The sequence below is a fragment of the Molothrus ater genome, chromosome 20, assembly GCF_012460135.2.
Source record: "Molothrus ater isolate BHLD 08-10-18 breed brown headed cowbird chromosome 20, BPBGC_Mater_1.1, whole genome shotgun sequence".
NCBI classification, from domain to species: Eukaryota; Metazoa; Chordata; class Aves; order Passeriformes; family Icteridae; genus Molothrus; species Molothrus ater.
In genome coordinates, this window is record NC_050497.2 from 9,858,178 (window position 1) to 9,883,834 (window position 25,657).

The 25,657-nt window shown below is 44.3% G+C and overlaps 1 protein-coding gene across 1 annotated transcript in view; it reads right to left on the bottom strand.

The window, feature by feature from the left end:
* Window positions 1-4,104: 4,104 nt before the first annotated feature.
* TTLL11 (tubulin tyrosine ligase like 11) overlaps window positions 4,105-25,657 on the bottom strand; it is a 34,889-nt gene continuing 13,336 nt past the window's right edge. Inside the window, 6 exon segments of the mRNA XM_036393893.2 lie at window positions 4,105-7,211; window positions 9,102-9,217; window positions 11,192-11,349; window positions 11,351-11,420; window positions 24,623-24,741; window positions 25,260-25,355. Of these exon segments, the coding sequence (XP_036249786.1) occupies window positions 6,910-7,211; window positions 9,102-9,217; window positions 11,192-11,349; window positions 11,351-11,420; window positions 24,623-24,741; window positions 25,260-25,355 (861 nt within the window). The 3' untranslated portion in view covers window positions 4,105-6,909.

Here is a 25,657-nt window from a genome sequence, read left to right on the forward strand (position 1 = left end):
AAGGCTGAGGTGGTCCCACTGCATTGTCCCAGCTAAGCCCAGCAGCAACTGGCAGCTGGGAGATGTCAGAACTGGGCATCTTCAAAACACAAGAATCCTGCCCACCACAACTGAGGACAGTGACAACAGTGGCCACTGACAGCTGAGGAAGGGACAGCATTAAGCCAATACTTGCCAAGCTGGGGCTGTAAGAGCACAGAAGAGCCTGTTTGTTTTTTCAGTGGGAGGAAGGCAGGGAGGTGCAGAGATGAGGCTCATACCTAGTGAGGGAAGGAACAGGAACAGCTTGTGCTTGCTCCTCCAGTAACAGTCTCTGCTCTGCTCCTGACAAGCATCTTTCCCTCACAGCTTCCCAAGCCCTTCACAAGCAGTCAGCTCCCACTCCACTGCAGTGGGTGAACGTCAGCATCCCTATTTTCACAACAGGGACGTGCAGTGAGGAGCACAACTTTCCCAAGGCCTCCCAAAAGCTACTAAAGCCAAACAGCTGATTTTCCTTCCGCCCCCACCACCTTCTGCGTGCAGCCATCCCACACACAGCAGCCCAGGCTCCTGAGCAAACATCCTCTGGAGAAGTAATTCAAAGCCAGGCAGTAAACAAACCTCCAAAGCCTTGGCCCCAGAGACGGGAGCGCAGCCGCTCCCTGCTGGAGAGTCAATAACAACAGGAGAGCAGAAAGGAAGGAGCTGGAAGAACAAGAGTCATTAGTGGAAACTTGTTGTTTGTGCTAATTAGATCATTATCTGGAAACTGCTATTGATGTTGCTATTTTAGCTCCTGCTGCTGTTCACAACTTTATTTTACCCATGTCTGTTGACTGCCCACGCTCATCCACATCCTCCAGAAAGGGCCGGCAGTGCCGCCCACAGCCAGGCCAGGATGGAGATGGTTTGTGTCCCGTGCCAGGCAGCACCTCCTTCCCCACCTCAGCACCTGCAGGGTCCTGATACACTCAGGAAAAATGTTTCCCAGCTTGTCACAATGTGCCCTGTGCTATTATTGATCTTAGTCAGACAGTGGATCGTGTTACTTCATTATTAAGTGAGAGGAAGAGAGAGAAGGACTTGGACACCTGTAGGATTTCTGCCATTTCCAACCCAACAGCCAGCACAGCCCCTCAGCACATAAATAATATTGATGCAGGCCCTGTACATGATCAGATTTCCCCATTGGTGGTATGAGCCATAATTGAATAACCTCAACCATTTGATTTTTGTGCTATATCATCAAGGAGTGAAGCCTGAATAACAGAGCTCCCAAGTTGACTGACTTTGATTTATTACAGTCACTAACTATTCTTCCTCCTGAAAGCCACAGTGCCTCCTCACCCCCTGAGTGAGAAGAGCTGTGTGCTGGGGGACCAGGGCTGATGGGAGGACAAACATGAGGCTCAGCAAACCACACATCAGGGAGCTGGTTTGCCTCCAAAACTCTCATTCTCCCTCTCTCCAGCTTGTTCACCAATGGATCTGAACCTGACCTGTAGAAGGGCTTTTGTATTTCCGCTGATGAGGCAAAGGAAGAGGGAAAATTGCATCACATGACCATAACAGGCTTTCAAATTTGTCTTTTACTGCAAATTCATACCACTTTCACACTACACCTGCAGTAAATTCAGCCATGACACAAGTGAACTTAATTCTGCCATCAGAACTGCAAAAAAACCATTCGTCTGCCACAGAGGCAGTTGAGGCAGAGGGCAGGGGACACTGCCCCCTTCCCGGGCCGTTCCTGAGCGCACGGATGTGCCACATGCCCCCTGGCACTCAGGCTGGCGACAACAGGCAGGCAGAGCACTGCGCCCTCCCGCATCCCTTGCTGCCAGGGGCACTCACTCCCGCTCCCTGACGCTTGCTGCATCTGGGACAGCGCTGAGGAACGGGAGTACCGGGAAGCGTCAGCAGCTGGCGGAGGTGCGAAGCCAGGCTGCCTTCAGCCGTGCCGCGGAGCCCGCCGGGCTCCCTCGCTGAGCTCTGCTTAACGCACTGCCACACCCCCCCCGCTGCACTGCGAATAGAAACGCGCTCCAATAAATCACCTCTAAGTTAAAAGCAGCCATTAGCTATTAGCAAACACCGCAGGCCTGTGGGCCAGGGTAATTCAATGTGATATGCTTGGGCATGCAAGGTAATAGGTTCCAGCTGAATACCATGTGATACAATCTCTTCAATGGGAGGTTAAATGAGGCTGAGACAGAGACCAGATGGATTTATCTGGGTAGCGCTGATGATTTTTTGTGTGTGTGCTTAAGATGAAGTGAAGGTAAGCAAGGCAGAAATAATCGGAGAGAAAAGCACGAGCTGGGCTGTGTGTGGTTGGGGAAGGGATAGCGGGAGCTCGGGACCTCATCCTGCTGGAACAAACCAAGCGAGCCGGAGGATGCTCTCAAGGCAGTACAGATGGAAACAGCCAGAGAGAAATAAATACTTTATCAATTTCCCCTTATGGAGGAACAACCAGAGGGCAGAACGAGACAAGTGGAGCGTAGCTGGGCAGATGTAGACACCTCACTGCTATTTCAGCAGGAATTTGGAGCCCAAACACCATCTCTCATCCACCAGGACATCTGCAGCAGGCAAAGGGACAGAGCCAGTGTGCTCTCTCAGGCTGAGGTGTGGCTGCAGTGCCCGTCAGTGCGGCAAAGGAGGGGCAGCTCCATGAGCAGAGTCAGTACCTAAGAAAATCAAGTGCTCAGCTTTTGCTTGGAGCAGGTTATTCTTGCTCAGGCAGGCCGCAAGGAGCTGTGGGACCCCTGCAAGGCACAGCCAGGTGTCTGCAGAGGCAGCAGGACCTCTGAGACAGCAGAGGAAATCCCTCCCTGTGAGGGTAGGCAGGCCCTGGCACAGGATGCCCAGAGCAGCTGGGGTTATCCCTGGATCCTTGGCAGCGTCCAAGGCCAGGCTGGACAAGGGCTTGGAGAAACCTGGGATAGGGGAGTGTCCTTGCCCATGGCACAGAGTGTGATGAGATTCCCCCACACCGAGCTATGCCATGTAGTGCTCCTTGCTCCAGAAGGTTCCAATCAACCTCCACAACGACAGAAACGGGAGGTGGAACAAAGCACAAAGCAAAGCATGTTCACCCTCATCACCACGGGCCACTGACAGGCCTCAGTCCAGCACAATGAGGGGAAACCCTGGACATTGCTATGGAAATGCCCCCCCTTCACCCTGGGTGTGCACCAACAACCGCCAGGGCTCCGCGACCCCGGCCGCCCCTTCCCTCACGGCCCCGTCCCGCCCTCACGGCCCCGCCGCCAGGAAGGTTCTGGAAGCACCGGGCTGTGCCCGCGCCCTGGATCCTCCCGGGGACATTTTCCTAAGCTGGGCTCTCCCGGAAGGATCCATCGGGAGGATCTGACCGAGGAGTCACTCCATGGTTCTGCTCCGGGAAACCGAAGGGCATCCCAGGCACCGGACCCCCTCCCGTCCCTGCAGAAGGGCTGAGCAGAGCGCGGCTGGCCGGCCTTCATTTTCCGACAATCCCAGCACAGCCTTCGGGGACTCCCACATAAAAGTAGCGCAGGAACCAGGCTCCGGTCACCCCAAAATCCCCGCCTGACCGAGCACCCAGCCCAAGGAAGAGTGCACCTACCCCGCCAGGCTGGGGCCGGAGCGGGACGAGATCCCCTCCTCATCGCCGCGGCTCCGAACGCCGTCCCGTGCCCTCCTGAGGGCCCTGAGGGCACAGCCCGTACCCAGCAGACCCTGCCCGCGCTGAGGGCACCAGCCGGGCACAGCTGCGCTGGGCTCTCCCAGCTGGTCATTAACTCTGGGCTCTCCCAGCTGGTCATTAACTCTGTAATTAGCGAGCACCTGCCCCGCCCTTCCTTCCAAGGAAGCGGCCACAGGAGCGCGGCAGGCGGCGGGGTCGGTGTGGGGTCGGTGCAGAGCTCCAGAACGCTCGGCAGGGACGGGGGTGTGGGACAGGGGACAAGGAGTGCCCAGAGCCCAGGGCAGATTGTCCGTGCCTTACCTGCAACAGCCCGATGCAGAGAAAAAACACAAATGCAACAAGGAATCACTGAGCGGGTCTGGGCACAGTCAGGCTGCACACAAGCCTGCAGGGAAGAGGGTTGAAATTCTGGACTCACTTGCCTCAAATTTTTGTTAGATGTTGTTTTATTCTGATTTCTACTCAAGGATATCAGACCCGGTGTGTCTGATAACAAGAAAGATTTCACTGGTATACAATATTCATATCATATATGTCATAAATAGAATGATGAGTGCAGTGCTGTGGTATTCTCTGAAGAGAATATATACAAAAGTGCTGTTAAAAATCCAATGCCTTTCCTGTATTGTTTCTGTAGCTAGAGAGGTACCTCAGGATTAACAGATTATCAGTGCATTAGCATTCATATCCTGGATAAAGTGTCTCTGGTCATTTGCATGGGCACAGACTGGTAACTTAAAGGCTCTATGCAATTGGATGCTAAATAATATTCAGAGGAAATTGAATTAGACAGGAGGGAAGAGAAATGTGACTGCCATTAAATCTCTAAAGTACATTCCTGGTTTATTCCCTCCCCCCCGAGAATAATATAGCATTCAATTTTCCAATTATATAAATACATGAACAGTGGATTACTAGAGGCAGATAATTGAATATTTTGACTATTCTACAAGGGACCTTTCATATTTGAAGTGGGAGATGAATAGAGCATGCAGCATCAGCCTGTGGATGCACGAGCTATAAAAACCTCTATTAGATCCAGAGAGTATAAAGGTCTCCCATAGAGAGAGGGATCTTATCAGTGTTCAATATACAATAGTTAATTTATTCCACTGATATCAGGGTGAGTTCTACAATTGCAAAACTGGGATATTTCAGGCCACACATCGTAGTACTTCAAAGGTGCAGGGAAAGGCATTCGCAGTCATAGCATTTCAAATCCGACTCCTCTGTAACTCTGTCTTTACAGGACATCAATCATGAGATGAGAGGAACTGTAAGCTATTTTCCAGTAACACACTGCCAATCGCAAGACAAATGTCAGATGTCACAAAAGGAGAAGTAACCATTTTTCAACCTGTGAATGTCTTCAAATATATTACAATGGAAGTGTGAAAAAAATGATCCTTTCAGCTTCATTTGTTCTGACAGGTGCCAGACTTTGGAGTTCTGCATTTTATCTTCATACTGCAATAATCTTTATGACATTTGAACAGGGCTGAGGGCAGTGGCATTAGTTAGTCTACAATTGTCCTCTTATGTACAATACATAAAATTTCAAAGTCTGGCTGTTGAACTAAAAAAGATGATCTACTACTATTTTATTTGTGTTACAGAAAAAGGTAAAGAGAAGGGATGCCCACATCTGAGATTAACACATGCTGGGGACTAGTTCTGTGTGGGCTCAGCCTGACTCCTGCATTGCATTGCCATGCTGCTATTGCCAGTTGGGAAAAACACATGCTGCTTAAAACTGAAATCAGGAAAAAAACTCTACAAAACTCTTCAGTTTCCCTGAACTTAAAACTCACTTGATGCACCATGTGTGCATTTAGTCCCTGACTTGAAACAGGTGGACTCCCCCTCAGTGACACAGCATGTGTGGGGGGCACCAGCCACTGGAACATTTTGACATGGAGCCCAGGGAATGTTCTCCAGCCCAAAGCTCAGTGCCCATGTTACAGCTTTGCCATTTCTGATAGCATGGAGGACACTAAAACATAAGCCAAGTCATTAACATTAAAGAGTAGAACAAAGGAGGAAAATCAAGCTCAGATGTAGCCATTCATTATTGTAATAAATGGGAGACCACAAAGAATTTCACTCAACACCCCTGAAGTTCCAAGTTATTCCTGTCCTTCCAGCCAGTCTCATGTTGTGCTTAGCCCTCACAAGAAGTGTGAGATCATGGAAGTCATGGTTCATTTCCTGGATAATAAAACCCCTCTGTCCAATTCCAGCAGTACAGCCCAGCAGTTCTGACACAACATCCTTAGATCTAATTCGTACAGAGTTACACGGTTATTTAAGGAAAAAATTAAGAATATGAGCAAAGACTCAAAGAAGATCTGCTCTAGATGTTACTGCAAGTCTCAAGAGGGTAAGAAGCATGCAAAAGACAAAAAATGAGCAAACCTAGAATACAGTTAGTTTAGGCTAAAGTCAGTGACAGGGTTGGTTCCACTGGAATTTAGATGACCTCTTAGGCCTTTACACTGTACAGCTTTCTGCAGAAGCAGTGCTGAATCCCTGAAGACAAAACCACCACTTGATTCACCAAATTTGACTTGAGAAAGTAAATCTTTTTCTGTGAATAAGTGTGAGCTTATTGGTTCTGTGGAAGCAAAAGGATAAACAGTTTTAGTTCTTCTTTAAAAAACTAACAGTACTTGTCATGGCAAAGACATGTACAAAGAAGTAGAAGCCAAAATATTATTTCAGTGCTTTAAGACTGACTTTAAAAAATAAGTACATAGATATTGACCAGATCTGTATCGATTCCAACACCTACAGTCCAAGCCACGGAAAGAAGAGAGTCAAGGCCTGAAAGTCTGACCACAAGTGCAATTTCAGATTTCAGTTCTCCAGTCTGGTATTTGTGACTGCAGTTCCTTCCTTGGCTGCTGTGACATGTCCTGTGCACACAAAGCAGTGTAATTCCTCAGTCAGTGCAGCCAATCCCATGATGCTGGTTATCATCCCCTGTGGGTTGGTCCTTCTTTTCCACACACTCAGGATGAATGCACAGTTTGTCACGGGATGTGCACAGTAAATCGCACAGAGAGGTGAAGAAATAGCCATTGCCAGAGTCATTATTTGAAAACGGGAGGTTGCAGTAGACTTTTTGAAAAGCATAAATAAAAAATACAGCTGAAAATAAATAGTAGTCACTCTGAAATGAAGGGATTCCATCGCCAGTCTCTCCTCCAGCAGTACCCGTGCCTGGCTGGGGATTAACTCCCCGTTCTGTCCCGGCACATGAGCGCCCGTAGCTGATGCGATGATTTCTGCAGCCGGAGCACCTGGTGGCCGTGGGGCCGGGCGGGGCCGGGGCCGGGCGCGGTGCCCGTGGCCCGCAGAGCCCCGCGGGGCTGGGCGAGCCCGCAGCCCCACACCAGGCGCTTCCCGTGCAGCGCGGCCAGGCGGCACTCGCAGAGCTCGAGCAGCGACAGCACCTGCTTGTGCAGCGGCAGCGCCTTGTACTTCTTCTGGGCCAGGCAGAAGAAAGCTTCCACAAAGGCTTGCAGACACATTCCTGCAAGGAAAAGGAGCTCACCGGAGACTGGAGCGTGGCATTTCCAGCAGCCTGCATTCCTCAGGGACAATACTATCTCTTGTTTGTTGTGGCAGCAGGGCCAAATGAGTGTGTGATGGGTGTGAACGCAAACAATCCTGCTCGTTCACATCTTTTCATTTAAATGGCAGCAATCTGGAATGCTCAGAAAGCAAAGAAATTGTCCTTCAAAGACCAAAAGCCAAGGTTTTATTTGTGTCACACTCATTGGGTGTTTCAGGGCAGGCTAAGCCCCAGGCTGGGTTACAGATGGGTGACATTCCCTATCACTGAGGCAGATTCTGGCTTTGCAGACCTCAGCCTGCAATCCAGAGGCAAAGTGGTACAGCAAGAACCCATTTTAGGATATCGCACCCTTAAACTGATGTAGTATTAGCCTTGATTTCTCCTGCCAAAATTATTAAGTTGAAACCAAATGAGACACACTGAGCATCAAGGAAAACACACACATACTGAGCATCAAGGAAAACAATCCAGCTGGAGAGAAAAACAAGTTTTTGTCGGCAGCTGAATGGAGTCTTTTAGAGATGGATCTGACCCAAAAGTTCACACCAGTGTGTTATTTCAGTCTGTAGCACTATGAAGGTAACCCCATTACCAAGTATCACCTTAGCAAGATATGAGTTTGTTTGAAGCACTACTTCCTTCCTACACAGCCTGTACCAGGTACAAACCCTTTTGAAGGTGAACAGGCCATTTTTTCAGTCATACCCAGCAACTCCACAATAGTTGTTTCAGCTGAATGAAAAACAAACAGCTGAAGACAGCAGTGCCAAAAAATGTCTCTGCTATAATACAACTGCTCTATCCCTTCCCACACAAAAGTCCCCTGCAGAAGCCCCGTGCTGCAGGGGAGACTCTTCAGCTGCTGTTCGATCACATCTCGCTAATAGCACATTACCAGAGCCAAGGGGAAGAGGAGCTGAGTATTAACACTAATTATTGTATTTAAAACCTTGATGTAATACCTACTCAAATTCTTAATTAAGAAGCCAGACCCCAATTGGTTGTGCAGAATGCCACAAGCTCTCCCAGTTTGAACATACACTTAAGAAGATTATTTTAGGACGAGATATTGAAAGGTTTGGAGTTTTTAACTGTGTTGGCTTATTGATGTTGTAGGAAAGGCACCTTTTCAAAATACAACAATTACATTCTGAAGTATAATTTCTCTCAACCAAGGCTGCAGCTGGGGTCGTTTACGATCTTGGCTGTAGAACAGCTTGCAAAGGAATTGTTGAGTTATCTGAAAGCAGCAGCTGCCAGCTCAGTAAATTATTTTATCAGTCACGGTGAGCTGCAGGCAGGGAAAGCACCTCTGGTAACACACACACTTTCTCCCCAGAAGTGACACTCATTGAAGCATATTATGGAAAAAGTTAGAAGCTGTTCTAGAACAACAGAATCATGCTTGTCTTGGTTACAGCTGGGAGTGGGCTAAGCCAGCAAAACAGGTGGGCAGTTTGCATTTGAACACCTCAAAAGCATCTGGTTCATTGACATCATACACAATCTCTTCATTTTTGAAAGCCTGAAGATTCAGTTGCAAATCTGTTATTTTTCCTGATGAAATTCTACCATCCAACCATGTAAGTGATTTATATCCATTCTGAAATGCAAATACTCAGATTTTATATAGCTGTGAAATTGAGGTGACCCTCATGTACCCAGAGTAATACTGCCCTGAAGGGTAACTGCCACAGCACTAACCAGGAGAATTGGTTGTGTATGAGCATGCCTCAGGTGTACATGGCTTCTTCCCATTTCTATCTATGCTTGAGGTGTACCTGAGCAACTAAAATTGAAAAAAATAACCCCAAAAGTCAGATTTCATAGTTTTTGAATACAAACCTGGGTTACCTGAGTCCTTGTGGTCAATGCCCATGCTGTTCCACCTCCTTGTGATATCAATATACAGGATATCTACAGCAGCCATTGAAAAATTGCTGTTACTCAGTTTGCAGTTTCTGTTAAAAAGAAACAAAATAAAGATGAGATTCTCATTACATCCAAACTCCCAAGTTAGGAAAAATTCTGCAAGGGCAACTTGCAGGAGAAAAGTTTACCCATGTCATGTGTACAGACCTACTGTAACGTGCTCAGTCTAATAAAACACACACAGCAGAGAGCAAACAAACCAGCATCCATTAAATGCTCCTATCTGAATGGAACAGGCCCAAACATGGAATATTTCAATTAAAAATATGACCTGACTGTTACACAGAGCTTTCTTCCAGGGTATTGCTAGTACTCCGAGGCTGTAAGAGATGGAATTAATTGGTACAGTGCAAAACCCACCACAAATCTGCACAGACTATCTGCACGAGGCAGGGTTTGCACAGAGAAATATCCTTTTATTTGTCTGCCTGATCCTGTTTGGAAAGGGCTGGAGGAAGCTTTCAGGCACAGCCTTGCTCCTCCATGCCTTAACACTGACAGGATTTCCCCTGGTGGAATGAACCTGTGTGGAGAGCAGCCTTGGGTGCAGCTCTGGTGCAGAGCTGGCACTTTGTGTGTCTGAGTGTGCAGTGTGGTGCTGATCAGCCCTGGGAACAGCCCCATTTCCAGCATTTCCAGATGTCTGGCAGCCTGGCTCCCACCACTGTCCATGCCAAAGAGCTGGCCAAAATTTCTTGCCAGAAAAGAAACAAAAAAAATTTTTAAATCCACCCCAAACTCAGCCAATTGAAGCAAATCTCACTCTTCAGTAACCTCAACAGAGCTCCCTTAAAATAGAGTAAGGCCTTGCCTGGATAGCCCAGAACGTCCCAGGCAGCATCCAAGCAAGGACTAGAGACAGTCAGTGTTTCCCTTTTAGCTACTTTTTTAGAATGAAGAAAACATAAAAGGAAAACAGATTTTGATGAGCCAGAATTTGGGTGGACATTCTTTGCAAGCACCTGCCCACACACGAAATCCCACTCGTGTACCATTTTTTCCCTGAAAAGTGATACAACACATGGAAACCTGACCTCCCTTCTGAAATGAACAGCAATGACAGCTCTTCAAAAAAGGGCCTTATAGCTGGAATAGATGCACTGGGAGAAAATAAACAAAAATAACTGCCAGTATTAAAAAGTTTAATTTAACATGCATTAAGAAACTGCAAATGCTATTTCATTGAGCTACAGCAATTTATCTGAATATTCTTGAAAGAAAATGTTGGCATTTATTCTGTGTTCCTCTGACAAGTGCCAAAATAAGGCTGGATAAAACTACAAAAAATACAGAACTGGATGCAATCCTGTGCTGGTCTGTGGATAGAGCAGATGCCTTCAGACATTTTCTATATATCATCATTTGTATAAACCAAGTTGTTTTATATTCATTCCTGAATGCTAAATGCATCTGCATAGAAACAGGATCTGTGCTTTAGGAGTACATCTGCTGCTGCTGCTCATTTCTTTTGTCATAGTCAATGAAAGACAGAAAATGAGGTATTTGTACCATGACTAGAACAGATATGGCCATAAAAAACAATGAAAAAACCCTCCTAAATAAAAAGTATGTGAAAAAATAAATTGAGTTCCTTGACATTGCGAGGTGCAATTTCACAATGCAAATCCTCCCTGCACGGTGCATCAGGAACTGGCATTTGGGAATCCTTCCTGCAGCCTGGGGCGGCCAGCAGTGCCCCCACAGCCAACAGAATCACATCAAGTGACCTAATTTCAGTTGTCACTTCCTCACAATGATATTTCCACCATTTACTGGGAACATGACATGTTGACGAAGACGGCAAATTGTATCTGCCAAAGTATCGCTGATCTGCTGTCAAATAAAGACCCAGCTTCCTCCCAGACACACACTCATAGGTCAGGTACTCCAGGAGCTCGGATTGATGCGATGTATTTGAGAACAGAACAGGCTCCTCGCTGGAAAGCATCACACAGCCTGCAAGCTGAGGGGTACAACTGACAGGGACCCCTTTCCCCACTGACCTTATGAAGGTGCGGAAGCCCGTTGGGCCCAGCTTGGTCGTCCCTTTGACGCCGAGGAAGCGGATGAAGAGTGCAGCCACCCTGTCCACGAGGCGCAGGTAGCTGAAGTGCCTGGCGTACTTGGGGAACACCTGCTTGAGGCACAGCGAGGGCAGCGCAGGCCTCGGGGCCGGGGGCGGCGTCCGGCGGCTCCTCGCTCGCTGCCGGCGCCCGCTCCGGACTCTGGCACCTGCAGCACAGAACACACAGGGGTCAGCCTGGGAGGGAGCTCAGAGCTCATCCTGCCCCTGCCATGGGGCCACCTCAGCCTGGGAGGGAGCTCAGAGCTCATCCTGCCCCTGCCATGGGGACACCTCAGCCTGGGAGGGAGCTCAGAGCTCATCCTGCCCCTGCCATGGGGACACCTCAGCCTGGGAGGGAGCTCAGAGCTCATCCTGCCCCCGCCATGGGGACACCTCAGCCTGGGAGGGAGCTCAGAGCTCATCCTGCCCCTGCCATGGGGACACCTCAGCCTGGGAGGGAGCTCAGAGCTCATCCTGCCCCTGCCATGGGGACACCTCAGCCTGGGAGGGAGCTCAGAGCTCATCCTGCCCCTGCCATGGGGACACCTCAGCCTGGGAGGGAGCTCAGAGCTCATCCTGCCCCCGCCATGGGGACACCTCAGCCTGGGAGGGAGCTCAGAGCTCATCCTGCCCCCGCCATGGGGACACCTCAGCCTGGGAGGGAGCTCAGAGCTCATCCTGCCCCTGCCATGGGGACACCTCAGCCTGGGAGGGAGCTCAGAGCTCATCCTGCCCCTGCCATGGAGACACCTCAGCCTGGGAGGGAGCTCAGAGCTCATCCTGCCCCCGCCATGGGGACACCTCAGCCTGGGAGGGAGCTCAGAGCTCATCCTGCCCCTGCCATGGGGACACCTCAGCCTGGGAGGGAGCTCAGAGCTCATCCTGCCCCCGCCATGGGGACACCTCAGCCTGGGAGGGAGCTCAGAGCTCATCCTGCCCCTGCCATGGGGCCACCTCAGCCTGGGAGGGAGCTCAGAGCTCATCCTGCCCCTGCCATGGAGACACCTCAGCCTGGGAGGGAGCTCAGAGCTCATCCTGCCCCTGCCATGGGGACACCTCAGCCTGGGAGGGAGCTCAGAGCTCATCCTGCCCCTGCCATGGGGCCACCTCAGCCTGGGAGGGAGCTCAGAGCTCATCCTGCCCCTGCCATGGGGACACCTCAGCCTGGGAGGGAGCTCAGAGCTCATCCTGCCCCTGCCATGGAGACACCTCAGCCTGGGAGGGAGCTCAGAGCTCATCCTGCCCCTGCCATGGGGACACCTCAGCCTGGGAGGGAGCTCAGAGCTCATCCTGCCCCTGCCATGGGGCCACCTCAGCCTGTGCCAGGGCTGGGTGTGCCAACCTCAGGGACTCACTGAGGGCTGCACTGGGGCTCTGGGGAAGGGACCAGGGACTCCCCATCTCCAGAGAACCCTGCCCAGCTTCCCTCCATTTTCTCCTCTGCTGTGGGATTTCCAACAGGCCAGGGAAGGAGAAGAGAGCTGAGCCCCACTCTCTAAAGCTGCTCGTTAGAATTAATTGTTTTGACTGACACAGCTGAGTCAGGCAAATGAATGAAAGGTCAAATATAAGGTAATGCTTCTGTTGCCACACAGAAAAAAAGCAAAGCTTCATTTACATACTAATGTCTGACCTCAATACATTCGTTTCTCTAATTCTGCAGCTTATGAAAGATCACTCTTTAGAAAAGATCAACTGTAGTGCAGCCTTAAAAAAATTTAAATTTTAATAAAGCTTATGGAAATGATATCTAAGACTACTTATCTTTTATACATGATTACTCATTTATTAATGTTTCCTCCATCTATGTTTTATTCCTTTATTTCTGACCAGCCTTAATCTTTATGCAAATACAAGTTGCTAAGGGACAAACAAATTTGCAACTACTAATTAAAGGCTTCAAAATTTGCAGCATTTTGTACACTTGTATATAAAATTTAGCTGTCAAAATTCAGAGTAAAATGAGGTAAGAATCACAATATTAATATTTCTAAGAATGCTTACTTGATGTATTTTACATTTAGGGCATTGCTAGAAGTATAAATTAAGCAATTTCAGTATCAGCTTACAACTGCTTACCTAATAAAAGAAAATACTATGTTCTGGATTCTGAAGCTATAATTATTCCCTCAGCTGAGCCTCTATTCTCCAAGCAAGGACTATGTTAACATAGTTAAAAGCAGAGAATATTTTGCATGACAAATGTATCTATCCACCCATTTATCACCACAGAATATGGACCTCCCAAAGAACAGGTAAGTGTTGTACCTGGAGCATGTAGGAAGGGAATCTATGTGTGTGCTCATTCACAGAAATAAATCATTTAGGAAACTAAGGCCAAGCCAGAGCACTGTCTCTGCATTATCAACCATTCATGAATTTGCTTTTATGGACTAATCCCATTATTTTATTAACACAGAGACTTTCAGCACTCCCAGGATGTCATAGCAAGCAGTTTCATGGTTTGCCTGCATGTTGTGTCAGTAATCAGCTTTTGTTTCGTTCTGGCCACTCTGAGTGCCATTTGTAGAAAATTAATATTCATCCCCTCTTCCACCCTCTGGCAAAGTAAAAAAGCATCAATAGCACAAGAATTTCCACCTTTCAAAATAATAATATAGTTCCACAAAGATAGAAATATCAAAAGAATGTTAAACCTACAAAGTAAGAGATTTTTGACATTATGTTGGAATAATTATGGCTCTTACATAGAGTTTATTCAACACTTTGGAGAATGCTTTGAGGCAGGCAGAGCAGCCCCAGTAAAGAGTCCATATTTCAAAGAGCAGAATCAATCAAACAGAAGGATTGATAATCACCATGGTGTTGGCAGACAATGAACTTCTGATCACACCAAATACATTTGGAAAACACAGCAGCTGTCCTGTCTCTGGGAAGCAGAAAATGCTGAAAGCAGAATTTCCATCTCTCTCTGAGAGAAAAAACCCCAGTATCTCAGTTAAAGAAATAAATTGGGTAAATCACCTCAGTTAGATTTTGAAGCTCACCTGCAGCTTCCAGGCCTGACAGTGGTGTCCCTGCAGAAGGGTGAGAGGCACAGAGCACACTGCTTGCTTTGGAGAGCTGGCAAACACATTTTAGGTGAATCCATGGGTAAAATGTACTCCATAGCTTTGCCACTGGAGTAAGAAACCCAAAATAATTGATGAGACTGTTGGAAAAGAGAAGGCCAAGCCCCTGCAGCCTGCCAGCAGCCATCCCAGCAGCTCTGGGCTCTCTGCTCTGTCCCTCGAGTGCTGCTTGTCTGCCACAGCCATCAGCCCCCTTTCTGAGAAGGATGGTTCACTGCCTCTTCAGACTGATGGATTTATTATAAAAATAAACACTTCTCATTAAAGATTAAATAGCTTTTGGCAGAAAACAGAAGACTGGAAAGTTTGCTGCCTTCACACAGTGTTAATGAGTGTTTCCAAGATGTAGAAACTTGGCAGGGATCCCGCTCTGCTCCACGCCAGGGACACAAAGCCAGGGATGAGAACATTACTGACATTTTCATTTCATATGCAGAGAAGTCTAGAGCTGTGGTTTGATCTCTATAGCCCTCCCTAATTCATAGTTTAAATAATTAAAGGAGAAATGCATCTGAGGAGTCTCAGGTGCTGAAAAAACCCAGCTATTTCCTAATTATTAATCGAGATTCTTTACTTCCAACTTTCTCCTCTTAAAAATAATGGTGCTATCATTCTGTATTCACTACAGATTTATTACTCTTAATGTAACACAAGCAGTGAATGCTTATGTTATTACCTGTCAGCTATGAGTGCAGCAGAAAATATGGCATTACTGTAATGAAATAATGGATAGGCAATGCAAATCCTGCATCCAAAGACTTTGTTCCACTGTAGCAAAAATTATTACAGAACAAAGATCATTAAATATAGTCCCCAATACTTTATTTTCTGTGGAGGTAGCTGTTATTATTCCTAGTAGATTTATTTGTGTTCACTATTTGCTTTCAAGGTACTTATGTGCCTCATTATTTCTCCAGAGTTTCTTTTGTTTCTTTAGAAAAGTGTGCCTGAAAAATAATAATGCAGGATAGTGCAAAGGCAAAGCAGCTGTAAAGCCTGGGAATACACTGAAATTAGACCACCAAGTGTCTTACATTAGAACAGAAAAAAAAATAAAACCCCAGGATATTTCTTCCCATGTGGAAATTATTCTTAGAAAGCAGTTGTGCTTATGCTGGACAGAAAAGGAGCTTTACCCTGTCAGCCAAGGGAGCAGAAAGCAGCACTGCAATTGCATTTTATCAGCCTTAATCCTCCTATTAAAGCAGGTGAATTCTCATACACAAAATAACACTCCTGATGATTACACTGCTATTAAGTCATGTGACTTCATGCTTTCATTTTGTGGCCACTGGGTGCTAGGCAGTTTTATTGCTTTCTCAGTGTTTCAGAGACTAGAGACCAATTATTACTTAAAAATAAGCCAATCGTCTCTCTTGCTGAAAGATGACTTGCAGCAGAAGCTAAATTATAGAGAACATCACTGCCCCCAATACATTAATTTCTGTCACTCTGTCACTGTAAAAATTTACAGCAGATATAATCTCTTTGAAGGGGGATCAAGTCAAAGAAAGTACAAGCCTAGTTTTAAATAGAATTTTAATTTTAATGAAAGCTTCAGGGAATGATGTTTATGCTGCTTATCTTTCATACCTGGTGATTAAGTTAATTTATACTTAATGGAAGAGGATATTTCTAATCCCCAGACAGGCTCAACATCTGTCTGTGACTATGTTTTTGGAAGCCTTAAGCTGCTTGTGATTGATGTAATAAAACCAGATCCTGCAGAACTGACACCTGAAGGATATCTGTAAGAGGGAAAATGTTATTTTTCTGCTCAATGCCTCTGCTTAAGTCAAACCAAAATCCAAGCACTTAATATTGCTGTCCCTTAAAAACCTGCTTTGCACTCCCTCACCATTATTTGAGTATGAACAGGGCAATAAGCAAACAGTTCTCAAATATGTTTATGATCCAATATTCACTCATCATGTGCAGTGCCTGAGACATGGAACTTTCTGATGGCCTGAAGCTAATGAGAATAATAAACCTCCTGCAAAAAAATCTGTGAAATGGTCTCCATTTTTCCTTCACTTCTCTTTCCATGTCTATTTAAAACCAAATGTTAGCAAAAATAAATGGTTGCATTTATCACATAATTATAACAGGGAAAAAAAGTCTTGAAATGTAAACACCTTGCCAGAAAAAGGTAAAATTTTCAACTTTGTCCCAAGAAATCACAGTACTTTCAAAGGAAAAAAGACAGGCATTTCAGCTGTCATTTATATCCATGTTATTTTAAATTCTAATTCTTACAAGGCACCTGCATGTAAGGACTTTGCACTGGTGTTCAGGGATATAATCTGTGTGTGCACATCCATTTATTCCATTCACTGTTCCCTCTCTGAGCCTGTGCTGGGGCCCAGGAGCCCCAGTCCAAGGAGGGATTTGTTTCCTTCCTGGTGAGGTGATGCACCTCAGCCTGACCTTGCCTGATCAATTGGTTCTAACATCTTCTAGGCTGCATGAAATCTGATTTTTGAAATCAATTTGTTCATGGCTTGTGCCATTCCTGAGAGAACACAGAGTACACACCACAACTCAGGAGTCACATGAGGAACTGCAAACCAGGATAAAGCATTCAAGGCTCCCCCAGATATTTTATACAAAACTCTCACAGCTGGATGCAGTTTTAGTTACACCTAACACAGAGATTGTAAAGATGTCAAGGAGACAGGTAAGAAATAAGACATTTTTATAGCATACACACATAGCCCTGCTGTACATACAGACATAAACACACACTGTAACTACAATTTCTGTTTGTGGTATATACCTGTACACTTATGCTCTGTAAACTATCTGGTGGGAAGCAATTCAGTATAAGAGAGATTACAGAAAATTAGAAGTTATTGGAGTTTACATTACAGAGCAACTGGGAAAATTGATTTAAAGGCAGAGTTGCTTCTGTGCAGGACAAACACTCCAGAAGGTAAAAGGGAAAAAAAAGTCAAATTAAATACACATATTTCTTTCATTTTACACAAGGCAATTAAGCTAATATTCTGAAAATCAAATTTCATTCAAGAAGCATTTAACTGAAGATTAGTGATGGAAATTGTGCATATACAAAAGCCAGGAAAAACCTCTACAGTCTAGAGTGCAGCTGAATCACTGCTCCTGCAGTAAGATACCACCCAAAAACTAGATTATGTTAGCAAGCTACAGGCTACCTAGAGGTGAAGATGATTTTGCTGATAGCAGAAACTCAGCTCAAATGATTAACATATTGAAGTGTCAGGAAAAAACACTTTGTACTCAAACCTACCTGTTAATGCCCTTCCCTGTGTGAACACAAAATTCAGTGAACCCCCCTGGACAGGGAAGGCACCCCCAGATGTTGCCTTTAGCTTTAAGAGAGGGGAAAAAATGTGGTTTTAGCTTCAAACTACAACAGCTTTCTTGTGCTGAAAACTAAAGAGGAAATTATAGGGATGATCTCTAAGGTGCCTTCCAGCAGAAGGCTGGCTCCACCAAACACTCCAGTAAACACTTCAGTACTTGATGAATAAGGTCAGAATTGCTTTTGTTTTATACCCTCCCCAATGTAACTGGAGCACATCTCTGACCATATTTAACCTGAATTTTCACTGGTTCCAGCTGAAGCTGCCCCTCAGCAACGCCTGGATACAGCAAACATCTGCATGCAACACAGCTCCCAGGGATGCTCTGAAGTCCTGCTGAATTCATGGTTTAAAACACAAAGCAAAGCAACACAAAGCAGCCTAATTTGTCAGAATTTAGCCAAAGCAGGAGCAGGCAGCAGAGGAGCTCCAAGATCCACGTGGCAGTTTGGGAAGGAGGCTCAGAGAGCAGAGCTGAGCCCCAGCCAGAGCTGCTGGGACAGGGACACAAAGTGCATCTCAACCTGTGTGAACCCAGGCTCTCCCACCACCAAGACTCACTGACAATCTCTAATCAAATTACTGAATCCAAAGATGCATTTAGAGCTGCTGGCTCCATGTTCATTTTGAAGCCATGTGGAAGGAGACGAAGCAGCCACTCCTTTACTCCTGACCTCCCTTCTTTCTGGGCAAACCTTGGACATTTCAGCAGTCCTGTGGCTGCTCTACTAAAACTTGAGGAAAGTGACAGTTTTCCTTTTCTCTGTACTTTATCACAAAGGCTTTCTTTTTATGTAAGAATCATTGTAAGAGAGGAAAAAGCAAAAAAAAAAAACCCAACCCTTCTTAATGATCAACTCAAAATGTAATATGGTGTGAATATCTAAGAGATGTAATTGCTAGAGCATGTTTTGATACATTCAAATGTTGGGAAAGTTCAGGTTTTATGGAGACACAGGTCACATTCCTTAGCTTATCTCCATTCCTTCCTCTACTGCTCACAAGAGAGAAAAAAGAAAGAAAAGAGATGTCAATAAAAAGCTAATTAGATTAGCTGCATCTCAAAACACTGTGATTCAAGTCTAATTGGCCAAAGTAGTCTCCAGTCCCAATTTGATAGCACAGACCCAGAGCTGGGCTCACCCCAGAGCCAGGGGCACTGCACACACCAATTACTGCTAAAGCACACCATGGGCTTGGGCCAATTAATTCCACAGTGCTGAAAATGAAACCTTTTCAAGTCCTGCAGCCCATATCAGTTCTTGTCTATTAAAATTTCCAAATGAGCTGGGCCTGTCATCCTCTCACTTGCTGAGTACATTGGAAGCACTTCCAGCTGTCCTTCAATACGGGGTCATTGCAAGAGATTCAGGATAAGACTGAACTCACTCTTTATGTGCAAGCTAAAGTACAGCCTGTCCAGTCAAGATGTGAGTGCTTGGAATACAGTGTGTGAGCAAACACAGCCCTGCTTGCAAAACTGGACTGTGAACAACAGCACTTTTTGCAGTGGTGAAGGCTAAAATAGGAATAATCATAAATTAATCTGTATCTATGCAAGGGAGGTGGTTTTAGCTATTTTAAAAGAAATATTATCACCCATTATTACCCATTTTTAGTCAATTAAAACATTTCAGATTATATTTCAGATTATAGCCACTCAGAAATTAAAAGATCTATCATCACATTTAATTATCTTTTCTGTGCTGGGATTTCTGCCACAGCACATTCAAATTATTTGCCAATGTTCTGCACTCAGTAGTGTATTTTTTGTTGTTGCAGTACAACATAAGTGGCTCTTAAAAGCAATGTAGAACTGTTCTGTCAGTCAAGCACTACCAGATCCTTCCCTTTATGGAGGGACATCTCACACTGTAGTTCATAGAATTTCCAATAGGGCCTGTCCTAATCAATAGGAGAAAGGTTAAATGCTCTTAAGGATGTAGCAGATAAATAATTGGAAAAGCAAGAACAGAGAGCAAGGATCAAGATACCACAACATCTGCTTCACAAAACTGAAGAGAGTCATTGAGGCAAGTTCCTTGAGCAGGATGAGAAATAGCAGTAGAAATAAATACTCTCAACTACAGAAAAACCAAGTTAACGTTTCAGTAATCTGAACTGAAGGAACATTGACAAACATCACATTTAAAAGTCTCCCTCACATGTCTAACTCATGAAAAGCTGCCTGGGCTAATGTAACAGACACGAATTGATAGTGGAGCTGGCAGATTGCCTGATGAAGGACTGAACCAGAAAGCCCTGTAGGAAAGAGAAAGGGGCTAATTCAATGTGCTTCCAAAGGGCTTTGGCAGAATGAGCCTCAGTATGAACGCTGGGTCATCTTGACTGATGGAGAAAAGAATTGTGTCAGCCTCCAAAATGAACCAGAGGAGAAAGATCAATCTCAGGAAAGCCACACATATGAGTTTATACAGTCTCAGGCAGAAAGAAGGCTTGGAGTGAAGAGGTGGTGCTTGAGAGGCATTTGAACAGCTGCAAACCTGAGCAGACTTGCAGGATGCAGGAATCAACCAAAAGCTCTGGCAGTCAGCCCATAAAGTCAATTAGCAAATGGAAACCCAAACACTGATATTTCCATAGCTGGGTTTATTACATGCTTATTTTGATAGGCACTAAACTCACTCCATATAATGCAAAAGGCACTGACAGCCCTGAGTAATGAATCCCTGAGGAACAGAACAGAACGCAGCTGCTCACAGCAGCAGAAAGGAAGATGCATTACAGGCAGCCTGAAGAACAGCCATTATTTCCTGATCAGTGATAGCTGCAGCACCAGCAGCCCCCATCCAGCCTCTCCACATGTCTGTGCTCTGAGTTTCTGACCCTCTTCAGCCACCCCTGTCACCCAATCACAACCCTGCAATGCAGATAGTGAGATAAACACAGTAATAAATGGCAAGAATGACTTTATCACCAACACAATCTAGGCTAATCACACTCTCGAGACATCTCTACAGTGTATTTTCATTTTTCCATTAAACATGACTCTAACATCAGGGGAGGTTATGAAACTGAAGAAAAATATCTGGACAATAAATGGAATAGATCTGAACAGGTGATTTCCTGACTTTCCTTAAGAAAGTACAAAATTGCTCCTAAATATCAAGAAATTAAAAACAGCATTAGGATTTGGAAAACGTCTTTGGAACATACGAAAGGATGACCAGAAATAAATTCATGTTTTCATTAAATACAGATCCCATTCTCCTCCTAGAAACTATTCACTTTTTCCTCTCTCAGGGAAAGGAATCATTTCAAGAGCTCAAGTTGTGTAATCAACACAGTGGAAAAAATGAGCCACCCTGTTTCGTGCAAGAAAAGAGGAAGATCTTTTGTGTGGCAATTTCTACAAAACCTTGTTTTGACTGAATTTCTTCCTAACACCAAAAGAATAAAATAAAAAAGTCAGTCTGACAGACATTAATATTTACAGGGTGCTCACAGAAGAGAGTGACATTAGCCAGTGTTTGCATGCTGATCTTGCAAAAATGTGAGAGCAACCACATTGGGGTTCTTCCTGCTCAGGAAATTAGTTAATCATATTTGACATTTTCTAGAGCCACAGGACCCAGAGAAGAGAATTGTACCTGACATCTTTTAAAAAGAAGGGGAAAAAAAATCAGAACATCACAAATAAATTTCAAGGCTGGTTTCAAATGGAAAAAAAGCACTGCAGTGGCATGTACAGAGAAAGCACCCAAGAAAAGATAAACTAGCAATGAAACACAAGGGCGTGCTAGGAAATAAACCAAAAGCATTCCATTTGGAGGGCACAAGGAATTGATTGTTTTTGTAACAGCCATAGATTAAATTACATTTCATTTCCAAAGTGTTTCAATTCTTTCTTCTGTCAATGGCTATTTCAGAGCTGAATAAAAGTCATTATATTACTTAGGGGCTGCACCTTCATCATCTCGAGCAGGGAAAAAGCAGATTTTATTCCATGAGAAATAAACTCATATTTCTAATGACACACATGCCATAGCGCTATGATTTCTTTATCAAGAGAATAAAATGGTTCTATTCTGTCTTGAAATATGTAAGAAACTAGGCATGGAAATGCAAGAGATCACAGCAGGACACAGAGTAAACAACAGCAACCGAAATACAAAGGAGTCCTTATTGCTGGATTAATTAGCATTAATAAACCAGGGCATAAATATTTTTGACAGGACAGGAAAGCAGGTCATTAGCACTTTTGGGATGATATAAATGTTCCTCCTACAACATGCTGAGCACTCCTGCTCCAAATGATCCTGCCAGCTTGCCTTTATACCTCCAAACATCTGACATCCAGTGCAGAATACACAGCATTTACATGAGACTGAGACTCCTTTTTGCTCCTCCAATCTAATGCTATTTGAGGAAGAATAAATTGCTAATAATTAAACAAACAGTGAAACTAAAACCTTTTTACTACTATCAAGATTCCAAATTAGGCACAGAAAAATAGAAGTTTGCAAAGCCTTTTGAAATGGATTTTCTGTTGGAGGCACAACATACACAATGATTTGCATCAGTGATTATCTTAATTAAACTGCTGTTTACATAAGTAACGTTGATTTACTTTACATGTTGTTCAGTGTCATTAGACCATTCACTTAATTGTGCAAATTTCCTTTAGCTGAAGCCTTCTCCCACCTTCAGCAGGCTGTGAACAGCACCTCTGGTGTAAGGAGTGAATCCAGAGCAAGTTTAATAATTACTACACAAGCTTCAGACAAGTTTCAGTCACACAAATCACTGGGTTAGCTCAGCATCTCAATGGCCTGGATGTTTGCCATCACCTGCTCAAGCCTTAAAATCCATGAGGACAGCACTGCCACACAGACAGAGCAAACATCAGTACCTGCCATGAGATTTTATGAATGTTTTTATTTCTTAATGATGAGCGAAACTTGAGTTCCACATAAGTGACTTAAAACGAGGAAAAGGTAATTTCTGCTGTGGAAGAAAAGCCACCATGTATATTTAATTCCTTTGATTTGAACATGTATCAATGCAGATTTTCAATCACTAATTGCTGGCAGTGCCAAGACAGTTACTACCAATCCCTGCATGTAAAGACTGGAGCTGTGTTGGAAAAATTAAGAGATATGTATGGAATGAGAAGCTGATCTTATTCAGCTTAGTTTTTTTTCCAATATTGTACATCATATGATAGGAAGGAGGAAACCAATATCAAAACACCATGAAGATGAGGGAAAATTAAACTAAAAAAATTCTGAGCTATTAATCCTTCTGATAATGAAGTACTTCAGGATGACTTCTAAAACTCACTTTCATTTAGATGCCTCATTTATTTTAATCTGGGAGATAATTAGAAGGAAATCAAATTCTCCACAGCAGAATATTTACCTGAGATGCAGCTCAGACTTCTCAGTATTTCCCCTGTGTGTTCAAAGTCTATGTTATATATATTGCTAAAACCTTACTGAGATTAATGCCCCTTACTTAATTAGCATCCAAATTTGAGTCTGTGAGGCTTGCTGCTGGTTTGCTGTCAGAACAGCAATTCTTCCAGATTTCTTTTCTGTCAATACTTGGCCAAGTTTTGGTCAAGAAGTTCCAGACACTGTTTCCAGTTCAGTAAAAAGCACGTGGAGGCAGAAGGGGGGGATGCCAGGGGAAGGAGGGGCAGCTGTGCCAGAGCTCCTGCACATCCCCCCCAGCAGGGGCCAGGGCACTGCCCTGGGCAGTGACTTTTGGTGCACACACCAATATTCATCTCCAAGGTGCTCTGTTAACCAGATCACCCTGGAAGAAAAGCTGCACCACTGATGAATTCGTGCTGTGAAGAGCCAGTGGTTTATCTCATCACCAACTAATCCTGTTAGGAATTATTTAACACTCTAAATGTATCAGAGAAGAATCCTCTGCTGAATGAGCCTTCCCCGCACACTGGCGTCCTCTAGCAATTTATTTGTAATTATCACTTGCCTTTTTTCCATATCTAATATGAAGTTAATGAATGCCTGACATAACTTCAGCAGAAAAAACCACCACGACTAGTTACATAATTACAGGTTAAAAAATGATCTTTTTCAGCTCCATGCACTGAAGTAATCTTTAAGGGTAGAGGTTAAGTACAGGCAACACAGAGTATAAATTGCTTTGCAAAATGTTCTGTACACTGACCACAGCAACTTCTCTGTGTGGCACAGGCTTTGAAGGAAGAGTTTGATCTCATAATAATATTGCAGTAATACAGAACTTGTTAGTATTATCAGTCATGTCTTGTTCATGGGCCTCTGTCTACAAAAGGACAGCAAATTTGCACTTGAAATCATCATAGAATGTGAAGAACATTTCAGGTTACCACTAAGTGCCAAGAGAAGAGCAAAATGGATACTTTAGCATGGAGGCAGACCTATGAGCAAGAATTTCTAGGGGAAAAATAAGAGAAAAAAAAAATCACCCTTTCATGTCTTCAAGAACTGCTTAAAATGAAGTGTTTCATCAAGAAAAGATATGATTTCTCTCAGCCTGATCCCACCACAGGCATTCCTGTGCAAGCTGCTGCAGGCAGCTCTTCTCATTTCTAGATCATAGATTTAACTCTGTTTATTATCACAGATTAAGGAAGCAATTTTTAAATACAATATTCATACTTTTCAGCTCCAATGGGGCAATTCATTCAGAGTAATTTGTGACTTTCAAGCAAATTAATACACAAATTTATGTCTCATTACTGTTTTGAATAAAAAAAGAAGGAGGCCTCAAGTGGAAGCGTAAATAAATAAATTTGACTTTCTAAACTGTTTGCACCAGTTAAGAGTAAGATATTCCAGGGAAACTGGTATATCCTCATTTACAATCAGCTTGTGGACCTTCTCAGGGAAAAACAATCTCATTTTTCTATTTATTGCAAGGCACTGATGCAAAACCAGGGAAAATCAGCAGACTTACTGAGTATCCTTCCTCTTCTTTTTCTGAGGGTCCATCAGCCGCAGGGTGTCTCTGATGACAGCAACTTTCACTTTTTCATCAACAGGGCTTGGGACATTTTCAAATACTCCAGGAGAAAGCTTTACATCACAGAGGGATACAGTTATTCACTACAGAACTAAGGGGGATTTATTCCACATTTGCTCAAACTTCATGTGCTTCATCTATATTTTAAATACACCATGATGGATTACAAAATACTTCTTCAAGGATGCACAAATACCTGCACATTTTCAGTATGATGTTACAACAAATTCCTCTAGTAAACTGAAATATTATAAAAAAGATTGTTGCTGATGTTGTCATTTATATTATGTATACAAACATGAAAAAGATTATTAACAATCCCCTAAACACAATTAACGACTGCAGGAGATGATGAATAAATGCATTTATGACAGAGATGATGGAGAGCTTTCACAATTCCAATAAGTCATATTTCCTATGTATAAGATTAGCAATGATTTCAAAGCAGAAAATTACAGAGAACCTTGGAGGTTTCACATTAGCAGACAGCTTTCATCTTTCAAAGAAGGAAAAAAGCCCAGAAAACCCAACCTAAGCAATTTCATTCCAGTATCACATTGAGAACTCTTACCTCTTGCTCATGTTCTATTCTCATGCTGGGGTTTGCATTTACTTCCAGTAACACAGGCTTCAAGTCTTTCATCAGGAGAATGTCAAACCCTAAAATCTGTGCATAACAAGCAATATGTCACTTCAGTTCTACTCAGGGTGTTCTGCAGAATGCACTGTTTGTCCATATGGCAGCACTGAGGAGGAATAAACATTGGAGGGGCAGAAAAGAAGTAACTGAGAAACTCTCCAGAGTGCTGAATAACTCCAGAAGCCACTTGGCTCCCATGGCAGTGGCTCCTTCCACAGCACCCCCATCCCTGAACACTGCATCTACCAACATGGAACCTTGGCACCCATGATGAGGGGATCTGGAAATTGCCAGGATCAAAACAGTGTTAGGAACCTGCAAAGCTTCAC